Source organism: Polypterus senegalus, chromosome 15, assembly GCF_016835505.1.
Source record: "Polypterus senegalus isolate Bchr_013 chromosome 15, ASM1683550v1, whole genome shotgun sequence".
Taxonomy (NCBI): Eukaryota; Metazoa; Chordata; class Cladistia; order Polypteriformes; family Polypteridae; genus Polypterus; species Polypterus senegalus.
This window is the reverse complement of record NC_053168.1, coordinates 8,318,150-8,333,570: the sequence shown is the minus strand read 5'-3', so window position 1 is coordinate 8,333,570 and position 15,421 is coordinate 8,318,150. Positions and strand designations below refer to the sequence as shown.

The 15,421-nt window shown below is 39.1% G+C and overlaps 1 protein-coding gene across 1 annotated transcript in view; it reads left to right on the top strand.

Annotated features, from left to right (window-relative positions):
- Positions 1–15,421, top strand: part of abhd5a (abhydrolase domain containing 5a) — a 79,262-nt gene that overhangs the window by 53,701 nt on the left and 10,140 nt on the right. The window contains exon 4 of the mRNA XM_039736931.1: positions 8,286–8,440. Within this exon, the coding sequence (XP_039592865.1) occupies positions 8,286–8,440 (155 nt within the window). The remainder of the gene's footprint in view (positions 1–8,285; positions 8,441–15,421) is intronic.

The window sequence follows — 15,421 nt, the reverse complement described above, 5'->3', positions numbered from 1 at the left end:
TTAAATTGGTACTGCAAGCAAACTATGATACTTAGCGCAATGAGAGAAGTCACAAAATCAACCGGAATGTTCAAGCAAATTTTAGAGAAAACCCAATCTAAATCCTTTAAGTAATTCTCTTATGAAAAGCAGACAGACAGACAGACTTTGGATTATATATATATAAATATATATATATATATATATATATATATACACACACACAGTGGGTACGGAAAATATTCAGATCCCCTTCAATTTTTCACTCTTTGTTATATTGCAGCCATTTGCTAAAATCATTTAAATTACTTTTTTCCCTCATTAATGTACACACAGCACCCCATATTGACAGACAAAAAAAATAATTTTTGAAATTGTTGCAGATTTATTAAAAAAGAAAAACTGAAATATCACCTGGTCCTAAGTATTCAGACCCTTTGCTCAGTATTTAGTAAAAGCACCCTTTTCAGCTCATACAGCCATGAGTCTTCTTGGGAAAGATGCAACAAGTTTTTCACACCTGGATTTGGGGGTCCTCTGCCATTCCTCCTTGCAGATCCTCTCCAGTTCTGTCCAGTTGGATGGTAAACGTTGGTGGACAGCCATTTTTAGGTCTCTCCAGAGATGCACAATTGGGTTTAAGTCGGGGCTCTGGCTGGGCCGTTCAAGAACAGTCACAGAGTTGTTGTGAAGCCACTCCTTCGTTATTTTAGCTGTGTGCTTAGGGTCATTGTCTTGTTGGAAGGTAAACCTTCGGCCCAGTCTGAGGTCCTTAGCACTCTGGAGAAGGTTTTTGTCCTGGATATCCCTGTACTTGGCCGCATTCATCTTTCCCTCGATTGCAACCAGTCGTCCTGTCCCTGCTGCTGAAAAACACCCCCACAGCATGATGCTGCCACCGCCATGCTTCACTGTGGGGACTGTATTGGACAAGTGATGAGCAGTGCCTGGTTGTCTCCACACACTGAGGAGAGGCAAGACACATGACAGCCCGCATGGAGTTTGCTAAAAGACACCTGAAGGACTCTGACATGGTGAGAAATAAAATTCTCTGTTCTGATGAGACCAAGATAGAACTATTTGGCCTTAATTCTAAGCGGTATTTGTGGAGACAACCAGGCACTTTTTCTTTTTTATTAAATCTGCAACAATTTCAAAAATTATTATTTTTTTGTCTGTCAATATGGGGTGCTGTGTGTACGTTAATGAGGGAAAAAATTAATTTAAATGATTTTAGCAAATGGCTGCAATATAACAAAGAGTGAAAAATTGAAGGGGGTCTGAATACTTTCCGTACCCACTGTATATATATAGACGGAGCTATGATGTGTTACATCCAAAAATTTTATCTTGTGACTTAACCATAGGGTTTATTAACTCTCCATTGGGTGTTACTTTCAAAAAACGATATATAAAAAGTCTACACACCCCTGCCAAAATTGTAGATTTTGTGTAATACAAAATGAAGCCAAGATAAATCCTGTCAGAAATTTTTCCATCTATATCTATTCAAAGAAGGTGAAAACAAATCAGAAACTGTTTAGTGAAAAAAGGGAAAACAAGATCATACAATTAGCCATAAATTCTCCACAACTAACAATAGTACAGAAAATACAAATTTCATATCACTGGAGTAGGAATCTGGTGACGGTTATAACTATTTTAGCCACCGCAAATCTCATTTAATGTGGTTTTTAACTACATGATATTATAAAATGGTATTGAAAACACATGCAGTATTTAATGTAGTCAGCTAATACGTGTAAGTACATTCTATCATCAGTGTTGGTTTTGGATGTGGTGCTTGTTTAATAAACAGAAATGCAGTATCTGTCTTTGATGAAATAAATAAACAAAAATGAAAAATGCTCAGTTAACAAACTCTCTGAACGCACCTGATTGTTGTGCCATGCTTACATTTCTAACTTATTTTTGGTAACATTCTTGTGTGTGTACTCTGGTCATAACACACCTAAGGTGCGCAGATGCCTCAAGTTAACATTAATCCTTAGTCCTGCAACACGTAACTCCATTATAGTCTAAAGAACACTTGGCAAGGGTGATTTGGCTGCAATAAATCTCTAATATCATATGATTCATTTAATTATATAGCATGATGCTACTTATATTAACCTTTGCACTATATATTACTGTCACAATGACATAAGGGATAAATTTATTGTGTCCTGGTTCTTGGACCCTGGATTGATTACTGGGTGGGGTGCCACTTGGAAGGACTTTGTATTTTCTCCCTTTGCATTTCTTTTAGGAACACCAGTATGCTTCTATAGTACTAAGACATGTCAATTGGATGCTCTAGATCTACATTCTTAATGTGTATACTGTATATGTGTGTGTGTGTATATTATTACATCTGAGGAAGGCTCTTGCCTTATACTGGTTCCCTTGGAGCTATGCTTTGGATTCTTGCCACATTGTACTGGGAAAATCAGCTCACAAAGTGTGTTTCAAAAACACTGAATGCATTATTTGTTAATGCCGTGAATATGTGCCATTTTCTTTGCAGTGCTCCTAAGTAACTTAGTTCAGTATTCACAGTCTAGTGTCAGTCGTTCCCAGGTTTAGTCCCAGGGTTAGGGGTAGGGGACAACTCTGTGACTGCAGATTTTTGTCCTATCTAACTCCTGCTTTTAATTGGACTCTGGTGCTTTCCCACTTTATTTCTTTTTTATACCCATGCAGAAATTACAAAACTTAGTTTTATGAGTTAACAATGAGCTGCCTTAAAGAGCCGGTGCCTGTGCAAAGGCTTGACAAGTGTGGCGAGTTTAGCTGCCATCTGTACCCTTTTACTTTTTTCCATTTTGCTGTAGTGTGTAAAACAGATAACATCAGTCAAACGAGTAGTCTCTGTTGTGTCTGTCAGGTCCAAGGCACCCGTGTTTCTTATTCCTTGTAGCAGCATTACATACATTGTACGTCTGGGTGAGTACTCATTGGTTGTTAGCTTGTCACTCACACAAGCCCGCTGCGATTTAACAGAAAATCAAACCTAATCGATTGGCAGACTGGTGGGACTGAGCCGCTGTGTATGTCAGACTACACTGCTGCTCCCCGAGTCGCTAAGAACATTAGAACAATCTAGACGAGAACATGCCATTCAGCCCAACAAAGCTCGCCGGTCCTATCCACTTATTTCTTCCAAGAAAACATCAAGTCGAGTTTTGAAAGTCCCTAACGTCTTACTGTCTACCACACTACTTGGTAGCTTATTCCAAGTGTCTATCGTTCTTTGTGTAAAGAAAAACTTCCTAATGTTTGTGCGAAATTTACCCTTAACAAATTTCCATCTGTGTCCCCGTGTTCTTGATGAACTCATTTTAAAATACAAGTCTCAATCCACTGTACTAATTCCATTCATAATTTTAAACACTTCAATCATGTCACCTCTTAATCTTCTTTTGCTTAAACTGTAAAGGCTCAGCTCTTTTAATCTTAGTTCAATTCCTGTAGCCCTGGAATTAGCCTAGTCGCTCTTCTCTGGACCTTTTCTAGCACTGCTATGTCCTTTTTTGTAGCCTGGAGACCAAAGCTGCACACAGGACTCAAGATGAGGCCTCACCAGTGCATTATAAAGAATGAGCATAACCTCCTTGGACTTGTATTCCACACATCGTGCTATATATCCTAACATTCTGTTAGCCTTCTTAATGGCTTCTGAACACTGTTGGGAAGTTGATAGCTTGGAGTCCACTATGACTCCAAAATCCTTCTCATAAGGTGTACTCTCGATTTTCTGACCGCCCATTGTGTATTCAAACTTAAAATTTTGACTTTCTATGTGTAATTCTTTACATTTACTGACATTTAATTTCATCTGCCACAAATCTGCCCAAGCCTATATGCTATCCAAGTCCTTCTGTAATGATATAACGGATTCCAAATTATCTGCTAATCCACCTATCTTGGTATCATCTGCAAACTTAACCAGCTTGTTAGTTATATTCCTATCTAAATCATCTCTATATATAATCTTCATTTGGATCTTGATCTTTGTTTGTCCGCAAATGAATTAGAAGAAGAAGCACTAGATGGCAGTAGAGAGACAGCTAAAACATAGGCATTGCATTAAGAATCTCCTCCAGGCTTATACTACTGAAGACTGCAGTACGCCAGTCACACCTCAAAACACAGACATTCAAACTAAAGAAATTGTTGTGCTTTAAATTAACTAAAGAGATTTTCATTTAGATCTTGATCTTTGTTTGTCTGCGAATTCCACGCATGCGTAGACCACCTTCCAGTTTAGTACGTTGTTGTTACTCACAGATGTCAACAATGTGCCGGAATAACGAAAGGGGTGATGGACAGTGTTATGCTGGTTAGCTCCTGACACCTGGTTAGAGAATGAGATTGCCGAAGATAAAAGGTACTTGCCTACGTAACATATGAATGAAAGAAAGACAGTGGGTACAATGAATGACAACGTAACAGCACGTTCCAAAAATTATTATTGTTACGTTGTAGCCGGCGAGAGTGCGCGTCTCACAGTTGTACCGTGGCTTGCTCACATGTCAGTGACGTGATCCCTATTTATGTTTTAAAGAGCCTGGATACCTATGTGTCCCCCTTTAATAACCATTGCTCCGTGTATATTGCCTTACTCTTTGGATTGCCACAAAGCAACCTGCGAGATTGGAGAAAGGTTGAGAAGACATCGTGAGAGGAAACGATAGCGTCCTGAAAACGAGACGGACTGTGAACGGACAGAAGCAGAAATGCTCCTACACCACCACATAATTATGATTCAAACAGTGATTCCGAGTAGGCCGTTCCTATCGAATCAATATCCAAGGGTTTTCTTTTGTAATTTTGTTTCCTTAATAAAAAAAAAAATCATAATGCTGTGTGACGAAGGGCCCAGTTCACGACTGGCAGCCACATTTAAACAGGGAGCCCTTCACAGACAACTTTAACACGCGCAACGTAGTTGGGCGCAAATGGCTAGTTTATATATATTAAAAATAGCAGCGGCCCTAGCGCTGCCCCCCTGCTAGTCACTACTATTAACATCGGCCAGTTCTGATGAGGTTCCTCACCCCTTCACCCTCTGCTTCCTATGTCTGAGCCAATTCTGCACCCATCTAAAAACATCTCCCTGAACTCCCACTTCTTTTAATTTGATGCCCAACCTCTCATGTGGCACCTTATCAAATGCTTTCTGAAAGTCCAGATAAATAATATCATAAGCTCCACTTTGATCGTATCCTTTTGTTGCCTCCTCGTAGAATTCCAGCATGTTAGTAAAACACGACCTCCCTCTTCTGAACCCATGCTGACTGTAACTAATAACTCCTGTCCTTGCCATGTGTTGCTCAACCTTATCCTTAATAATTCCTTTCATTAATTTTCCTGTGATGCATGTTAAGCTTACTGGCCTATAGTTGCTTGGATCTGTCCTGTCACCCTTTTTGTATAATGGGATGATATTTGCCATTTTCCAGTCCTTCGGAATCTCTCCAGTATGCAGTGACTTCCTAAAAATATGTGTCAAGGGTTTATATCTGTACTCACTAGCCTCCTTAAGAACACGAGGATAAATATTATCTGGGCCTGGTGATTTGTTTGATTTCAGCCTATTTAATCTGAGCAGCACTTCTCCCTCTACAATTTCCAAATCCCTCAGTACCTCCTTAGTAGTTGCATTTACCTCTGGGAGGTTATCCACTTGTTCTCTTGTAAACACCTCAGAAAAATGTAAGTTTAGGGCATCCGCTATTTCACTGTCTGTATCTTTTAATTCCCCTTTACTATTCCTGATGAACTTGACCTCCTTCTTGACTGTTCTTTTACTACTAAAATACTGAAAGAATCTCTTGGGGTCTTCTTTCACCTTATCTGCTATATTCCTCTCCAGCTGACTTTTAGCCTCTCTGATATCCTTCTTAATGGTTGCCCTCATGTTCTCATACGCTCTACGATTCGCTTTGCAGTCATTAGTCTTATATGCCTTATAAAGCAGTATTTTCCTTTGCAACTTCTTTTTTTAAATCTTGATTAACCCACCGTGGAGTTTTTTTTAGTTTCCTATTAATTCCAAATTTAGGTATGTATCTGTCCTGCATTACATGTAAAACATTTTTAAACCTGTTCCACTGCTCCTCGACTGTGTCAAACTTAAAAGCTTATCCTAGTGCAACCTACTTAGACTTTGTCGTATCTGCTCAAAAATAGCCCTACTAAAGTTCAACTTAACAATTTTAGTCTTTGCATCTGCACTTTTACAAAATACTGAGAAGTGTATTACATTATGGTCACGTGACCCTAGTGGCCCAATCACCTCTACACCCTCAATTCTATCCTGATTATTACAAAATACTAAATTCAGACAGGCTTTACCCCATGTTGGTGCTTTAACATGCTGTGTTAAAAAACAGTCACTGATTACTTCTAAAAACTCCTGCTTTTGTGCTCCTCCATCTGCAAGGTTATCCCAGTTAATATTCGGATAATTAAAGTCCCCAATGACTATAATATCTCCCTGTAAACTTGCCTTTTTGATATTACTAAAAAGATGTGTGTTGACAGTATTAGAATACAGAAATTACGTAAAGTCTTGTGCCTGAAATTTGTTGAAAATGTTGTGTAATGTGACATGGTGTTTAGTTTTAGGCAAGGACTGCAATTCATGTTGCATAATAACACATATATATATATATATATATATATACACACACACAGTGGTGTGAAAAACTATTTGCCCCCTTCCTGATTTCTTATTCTTTTGCATGTTTGTCACACAAAATGTTTCTGATCATCAAACACATTTAACCATTAGTCAAATATAACACAAGTAAACACAAAATGCAGTTTTAAATGATGGTTTTATTATTTAGGGAGAAAAAATCCAAACCTACATGGCCCTGTGTGAAAAAGTAATTGCCCCTTGTTAAAAATAACCTAACTGTGGTGTATCACACCTGAGTTCAATTTCGTAGCCACCCCAGGCCTGATTACTGCCACACCTGTTTCAATCAAGAAATCACTTAAATAGGAGCTGCCTGACACAGGGAAGTAGACCAAAAGCACCTCAAAAGCTAGACATCATGCCAAGATCCAAAGAAATTCAGGAACAAATGAGAACAGAAGTAATTGAGATCTATCAGTCTGGTAAAGGTTATAAAGTGATTTCAAACAGACAAAAGTTGAACTTTTTGGAAGGCAAATGTCAAATGTTACATCTGGTGTAAAAGGAACACAGCATTTCAGAAAAAGAACATTATACCAACAGTAAAATATGGTGGTGGTAGTGTGATGGTCTGGGGTTGTTTTGCTGGTTCAGCACCTGGAAGGCTTGCTGTGATAGATGGAACCATGAATTCTACTGTCTACCAAAAAATGCTGAAGGAGAATGTCCGGCCATCTGTTTGTCAACTCAAGCTGAAGCGATCTTGGGTGCTGCAACAGGACAATGACCCAAAACACACCAGCAAATCCACCTCTGAATGGCTGAAGAAAAACAAAATGAAGACTTTGGAGTGGCCTAGTCAAAGTCCTGACCTGAATCCAATTGAGATGCTTTGGCATGACCTTAAAAAGGCGGTTCATGCTAGAAAACCCTCAAATAAAGCTGAATTACAACAATTCTGCAAAGATGAGGGGCCAAAATTCCTCCAGAGCTGTAAAAGACTCATTGCAAGTTATCGCAAACGCTTGATTGCAGTTATTGCTGCTAAGGGTGGCCCAACCAGTTATTAGGTTCAGGGGCAATTACTTTTCACACAGGGCCATGTAGGTTTGGATTTTTTCTCCTAAATAATAAAACCATCATTTAAAAACTGCACTTTGTGTTTACTTGTGTTATATTTGACTAATGGTTAAATGTGTTTGATGATCAGAAACATTTTGTGTGACAAACATGCAAAAGAAGAAGAAATCAGGAAGGGGGCAAATAGTTTTTTACACCACTGTGTGTGTGTGTGTGTATATATATATATATATATATATATATATATATATAAAATGTAGCTGGGTCATCTTAATTATCTACAGTTTTAGCTATTAACATGAGTTGAAGTATCATAACCTCCACAGATGTTAAGTGGTTACTGTGCACAGCAACGTAGTATAAAATGTAAAATATGTGCAATTGAAGAACTAGTTAACATTCTTACGTTGAGGGCAGTGCATGGCACAACTTGGTAACATTGCTGCTGTTACATTTGCTGCAATCCATTTTAATTTCTACATTGACAGATTGACAAAAATGTTTACTGATCAGATTTTTTACTATGCGTTTCATTACTTTATTTTGATTTTTTTTTATTAATATTTTTCTTATCCAGGGTAAAGCACCTGATTTTAGTGGAGCCATGGGGTTTTCCCGAGAGACCTAACAACGCTGATCTGGACAGACCAATCCCAATCTGGATTAAAGCCCTGGGAGCAATGCTGAGTCCCTTCAACCCACTGGCTGGTTTGAGACTGGCTGGTCCACTAGGTCATTAGTAACTATATTTTATTTTTAACAGATGATAATTGTAATTTGATAAATGCAGTGTTCTCCTTGATACAAAGTAACAATTGTGCCACATTACCCCCAAAACGACATTACAGAAATTGTGCATTCAGTTTAGCAGGCATGTGTTGGCATAATATTAGCCTGCTTCTGAATGCTGTCATAGACAATGTGGGTTGGCTGGCTGCCTAGTTGGGATGGATGGCTCTTTACCTGGCCAGGAGACTTTTTTTAATGGGTGGTATGAGTGGCTGGGCATCTTTACCAGGTTGGTTAATGGTACCTTTTCTGGTTGGGAGGCCGTTATAATGGAATGGACAGGGGGAGACTGCTTCCCCAGTACAGTGGATGGCGACATCCCTCTGCCTTTCATCCCTGTTGGGGTCCCTGGGTGCCTCTAGGTGGAGCTGCTGAAGGCTGGCTCTCCTATTACGGAGAGGTTCCCCTTAACTCAGAAGTGCTTTCTGGATGCAATGTGTTAGCACTGGAAATACACCCAGGTCCGGTATAAAGGAACCGGGTGAGCTGGAGTCGGGTGTAGAGGACAGACACAGCTTATCTGGGAGGTGTGGAGGAGAAGAAAGAAAGAAAGAGAGAGAGAAAAAGAATTGCATTGTGTTTATGCCATTGTTGAAGCCTTTTAGAAAAGTACCTTTTTTATTATACCAGGACTTGTGTCTGGGGTTTGGGGATGCTGCAACTCCCTTTACTGGTCACAATGCACAATAAGGAACTGATATCCTTAATTTGGCATTGACCTGGAAAGGCGATATCACTCTTTCAGGGCGATTGTCGACTTTTGTTTAAATTCAGGGGTAAAGAACAGTAATCAGCCATAAACGGTGACAAATCCCGCTGTTATGTCTTAGTTCGACTCTCTTTGCTAGAAGAAAAGTTTGCTTTTTTGATTTGACCTCAATTACCTGCACATGCGTGAGTAGCGAAGAGCAAATAACCTCTAAAATGGCGTCGACATCTGGCAAGAGACCAAAGGGAATACACAAACCAAAATACTCAGTGGACGACATTTTGCGTATTATTGCCGAATCAGATTCTGACTTGTTGAACTCCGATTTTGATGCAAGTGATCTGAAAATGGAGATTGAAAACGAAAGTGAGGTACTGGCTTCAGCTGATCAGTCCCCAGCTGACCGTGGTGCTAAACACGCTTGTGTAGCTGATGCGCCCACGGCAATGTTCACCTGGGAGGAATGCCACTTACAGTGACAACAGGTACAAACCAGATTGTGTCGCACTGCCACTCGAAGACAGACCAAGCAGCCGGCCATCCACACATTCCTATCAGCCATCGAGCTATCCCTACACAGCCACCAGAGACTCTGAACAGGCGTCGACAGCAGCCACAGCAACAGACGTTTTACACTGATTACCATGTGAAACCTTTGCTTCGTATGCTTTTCAGAAAACAGAGTTGCCTGTAAAAAATATTCAGCCCTCAAAGAGTTAAACAGTTAAATTCATGGGGATTTATGAACAAATTAGAAAAGCTGTTCATTATGCTTCTCTAAATAGTTTTATTAATCTGTGTTCATTTTATATAGTGCTATTAACAACAAGTGCAAACAAAAACACTGTAAAAGGTGCCCCGGACACAGACAGACACTGAGACAGCCAGATGTCCAAACCACACACGTTTTATTCCTCAACACAATACCACAGTGCACAGTTAGCCACAGTGCTCACAGTCCTTTCTTCTGCCGTCTGTACTCTACTCCTCGCAAGCCCCGTCCTCTTCCACCTGACTCTGGCTCCCCGAATAGTGTGAGGTGGCCCCTTGTATGGCACATCCGGATGTGCTCCTGGTGCTCCTTGATGATCTTCAGGCAGTACTTCCTGGTGTGGCAGAAGTGCTGCCCTTGCACCCGGAAGCACTCTGGTCGTATCTGGTTCCTGTTCCAGCAGCTCTTCTTGGTGTGGCAGAAGTGCTGCAGTCCATGGCTCAGGAATCATCCAGGCGCCCCTGGTGGTCAGCCACAGACACCCACAGGGATGAGCCTCCCAAGCTCTGTATCCGTGGCCCTGATGGAATCCAGGGGGGCTGCCCTCCAGCGTCCAGGGGAATACATTGCCCCTCTCCCGGTCCTTCCCTGCTCCAGGCGTCCCAGTGGGGCAAGGTCCCTCGTTGTCTGCCACAACACATTAGAGCAAATAAGATTAGAATAATATATCAAACTGATGAATTAATGAATTGCACAAAATTAAAACAATGCAATAAATAACAAGAATTGACACACAGCAAGGAACTTCCAATTTTCTGAAGTTGGGAATAGAGAGTACTGAACTGATGAAACAAAGAAATCAATTGAAACAACACAAAATATAGACAGTAAAACCGCCCCTGTATGTGAAGAGTGCAGTCTTAAAAAAGTTTTTATTTAAATGTTATAATCATGTAAGTGTAAGAGCCACAGAACTAAAATTAGCCAAATGTTTTGTGGCCAGAATTCTGAACAACACAAAGACTGGCACCTCGGGCATTAACACAAGCTGCCAAATACCAAATTAAAAAATGTTACTTTCTTACATGTTTATGAGTTGAACAATGCACATCCCTTTAAGGTTAATTACATTTAGTGGAATATTTCAGTTGTGACTAGTAGTACTTTATGTTCTTACCCTAATATTTTATTAGAGTATTTTTATTATGTGACTGTAATTAAAATGTTAAATATTGAAGCAACAGTGTCATTTTTACTTAAGTATGTGTGTTTTTTTTGTTTTTGTCTTTATTCTTTTATCATGTCCACCTGTCTCAAACATTATGTGTTAAAAGATTTGTGTTGCTGGCAGATCCTTTTAAGAATACACACTTTAAAAGCTGTGGTGTCGTCTGTTTGCTCCAGCTGGTATGGTTGTTTACACGCTGTTTTGACGCCTGCTTAATCTCGAAGTTGTTTTATATTGTATGGCTTGCAGTTGAAAGTTTGTGAACCCTTTCAAATTTTCTGGATGCCTAAATGAATGGCTCCTAAAATGTTCCCTGGTTTGGATCCAAGTCATAATAATAAATAAAGACAACCTGATTAAACAAACAGCACATACAAAATTATACATTGCACTGGTCTACAAAAAAAATAATTTTTGTTTGCTACTGGGAACTTCAGAGCACCTCTTTATTAAGTTTTTTTACAGTGATTTCATATATGAAATCGGAATTAAGCCAGCACATCAGATTTTTGAAATACAAATCATTTACGTTTTGACACTTTTGAATATCAACATAATATATCAACACGATATCTGGAGTTTGGACTCTGTCCCACCAAGATTGTTTTGATGTGTTTATTCTGAAACCAAACCAGAAGACGATACCAGAGACACGTTATAGTATATTTATGTCAATTTACCTCAATATAGAAACCTCTGTTTCTTTTTCCGGTTTCTTTGTAGTGGCGGCCTGCACCACCACCACCTACTCAAAGCATCATGATGCTCCAACATTGCCTAAAGCCTAAAGTCTACGTGACCATCATCATCAAGTCCTTCCGTGAGAACCCTAAATACAAAGAGGACTGTTTCATTTATGTTAGGTCGAATGCCCAGAAGGGGACTGGGCAGTCTAATGGTCTGGAATCCCTACAGATTTTATTTTTTTCTCCAGTCGTCTGGAGTTTTGTTTGTTTTTTCTGTCCACCCTGGCCATTGGACTTTACTCTTATTCTATGTTAATTAATGTTGACTTATTTTATTTTCTTACTGTGTCTTTTATTCTTCTATTCTTTATTATGTAAAGCACTTTGAGCTACATTTTTTTGTATGAAAATGTGCTATATAAATAAATGTTGTTGTTGTAATATAAAAGTGAGATCAGCGTGCCCAAAAATGTTGGAGGCACTCGCTTTTGCGCTTGTACTGCACATCGTCTCTCTTTGCAAGAACCAACAGTAGTCACCCATCATACGGAGTAAATTTTCCCCCGATATCAGTTTTCCTTTACCTTTATATCATGATGAAATCTTTCCCTATACTCATCGCTGACGTCTCCCAGAGTTGGTGGCAAACAGTCGAATGTAAAAAATGCGTCTTCAGTGACATTCTGTCTCCCTTAAGCTAATATACTTTCAGCAGGTTCTCTACAAGCTCAGCGTTATTCTCTGCTCTGTGCTTGTCAAGAAAATTCTGGACAACCTGCACGAATGAGGGTGCTGATTCAGTGGGCTTCAATTTCCTTTTGAACTCCTCCATCAAGCATCAGTTCACAGATTTCAGGGCCAATAAAAACACCTTCCTTCATTTTGGCTTCACTTTTCTCGAGACCAAACTTATGTCTTTAATGCTGAAAAGCATCACCTTTACTGTACAAACACCCTAGTTGTCCAAGACTTGGAACATCATAACTAAAAAATGGGCGAAAACAGTTTTCAGATTTGGAGTCAGCAAGTGAAATTTGTTAAAGTACTGAAAGAATCCCAGTAGCAAAATGCTTGTTGACCAGTGTTATCATATCAGTTTTGAAATTTTGTTTCCAATGGCTCACAAAAGCATAAATGTAAAACAAAGACGTTCTTGTGAATGTTGTATTGTTCATCATTGAGAGTAGCATTTCTTAGTGATTAGATCAGGGGTCTCCAACCTTTTTTCCCCTGAGAGCTACTTTTACAAAATGAAAATGGCCGAGAGCTACTCGTGTTTTGTATATTCTCATAGCTTATTTCTACCCAAACAAACTGAATAAGCTTGTTTTGCCTGAACATTTAAAAATGTTGGTGTCCACAACTCACATTTTGCATTAAAACATCACAAAAAATATTGAGTTCACCTGCAAGTGCATTTTGTATGTCTGTATGCATTTTCTAGTGTATCTCACACTATTAAAACATGAATGCTATCAAAACAATGCAATTCCAAATCCACAGATATGAGTTATTCATTTGTCATTTTGTCACATGTCACTGTTTCACTTTATGCACAGGTCCAGTTGCATGTGTGATGTTTTTTACTTAGACTGTATGGAGTCAAGCAGGTGTATGGTGGAGTGGAGCCACTTAGGTTCACTCTTATGGAGTCATTTCAGTGTTCGTCTGTCAGTCGTGTTCAGAACTTTGATTTCATGACATTCACGTCAGACTCACAGAGGAATGGAGACCCAAACAAAGCAGACATTTTCAGAGCTGCTTGGTGAAGATTCTTGTAGTTATCTGGCTCTACTAAGCTCCAGAAATGCTGTTGAGACTTTAACTGCACTTTATTTTGAAGGTTCATTAATATATAATATGGAAAATCCAATGTCTGTCTCTCCGCTTTTCACGAGAAAAGTACTTGTCGGATTTAGATTGGGTTTCTTTCTATAATTTCCTTGAACATTCCAGTTGATGTTGCGACTTCTTTCATTTTGCTATGTATCATAGTTCGCTTGAGGTACCGATTTATTTCCGCAAATCCGAGATCCACACAACGGGCCGGGGGGAGGGGCCTTCCTCAGTCAATCGCCAGCTTCAGGGCGTGTTCCTTAACTCCGCTCAGCTAGTGAACGAGAGAACAATTTAATTCAACTTTGATATTTAAAATAAAGTGTTACTTAGGTCTTGATGAGTTTGAGTCCGGATATTCTCTTAAGTGTATGCCACATTGAAAAGATAAATTGCAATTCAGATTGTGGACCGTGATATGATTTTTTGGAAAGATCGGCCACCCCTAATTTGACTAATCAAGTTTTCACATTTATATAGGATTCATTAACTCTTTGGCGAGTTACTTGGAAAGGATTTGCGAGCGAGCGACATGTTGGAGACCCTTGGATTAGATAGATAGAACTTTATTTGACCCCTGGGGAAATGTAGCTTTTTACAGAAGCTCTTTAACCCTTAACTACTCATGCTGGTGTATTTTGTACACCAGTCTCAGTTATTTTTGTCCAACGTCCTTTTTCTTGAACCTACCAACAGCAATCTCTGTCTATCCTCAGCTTGATTCACTACAAGTAAAGTGTCGCAATGATTTCCCACCAGTGTGCCCCCAGCCAGTTTTGTGAGTGAATGCACAGTCACAAGTTCCATATGGCGCATTTGGTACACCACGCGGGAACTTACGTATGTATGCCAACAATGAGATGTTCTTCCTGAAATGGCTTTGTCTGCAAAGAACGTTCAACAACTGAAATCCAGCAGTAAATAAAAATTTGCAAATGAGCAATGGAGAAGTGGATCAGATTTATTTTCAGATAGTCCTAGACTGGGTCATGCTATTCAATAATATGGTATTAAATTACATTAAAAACATGTACAATTTAAAATTATTGCAATATTTAATATTACAACCTCACAGTGTGCATACAAATAGCCATTTTAACACTGGTGCATAAAATATACCGCACAAATATTTATGAGGGTTAAATAAATAAATGCATAAATATGTAGATGAGTAAGGAAATAAATATACAAACCCCCATTTCCAGAAAAGTTGGGATATTTTCCAAAATGCAATAAAGACAAAAATCTTTAATATGTAATTTCATGTGATCCTTTATTTAACTGACATAAGTACCAAGAAAAGATTTTCAATAGTTTTACTCACCAACTTATTTGTATTTTGTAAATATACACAAATTTAGAATTTCATGGCTGCAACACATGCAACAAAAGTTGGGACAGAGGCATGTTTACCCCATTGTGTTACATCACCTTTCCTTTTAATGACACTTTTTAAACGTTTTGGAACTGAGAATACTAATTGTGGTAGTTTTGCAATTAGAAATTGTGTCCATTCTTGCCTTATATAAGACTTCAGCTGTTCTACCGTAAGTGTTTACCATTGTGTGATTCTCTTCTCCGTGATGCACCATACATTTTTAATAGGAGACACTATGAAGCCACACTGTTGTAGCCTGTGCAGAATGTGTTCTGGCATTGTCCTGCTGAAATAAGCATAGACATCCCAGAAAGAGATGTCGCCTTGATGATAACATACTGTATACTGTATGTCTCTCGAAAATCCTAATATACT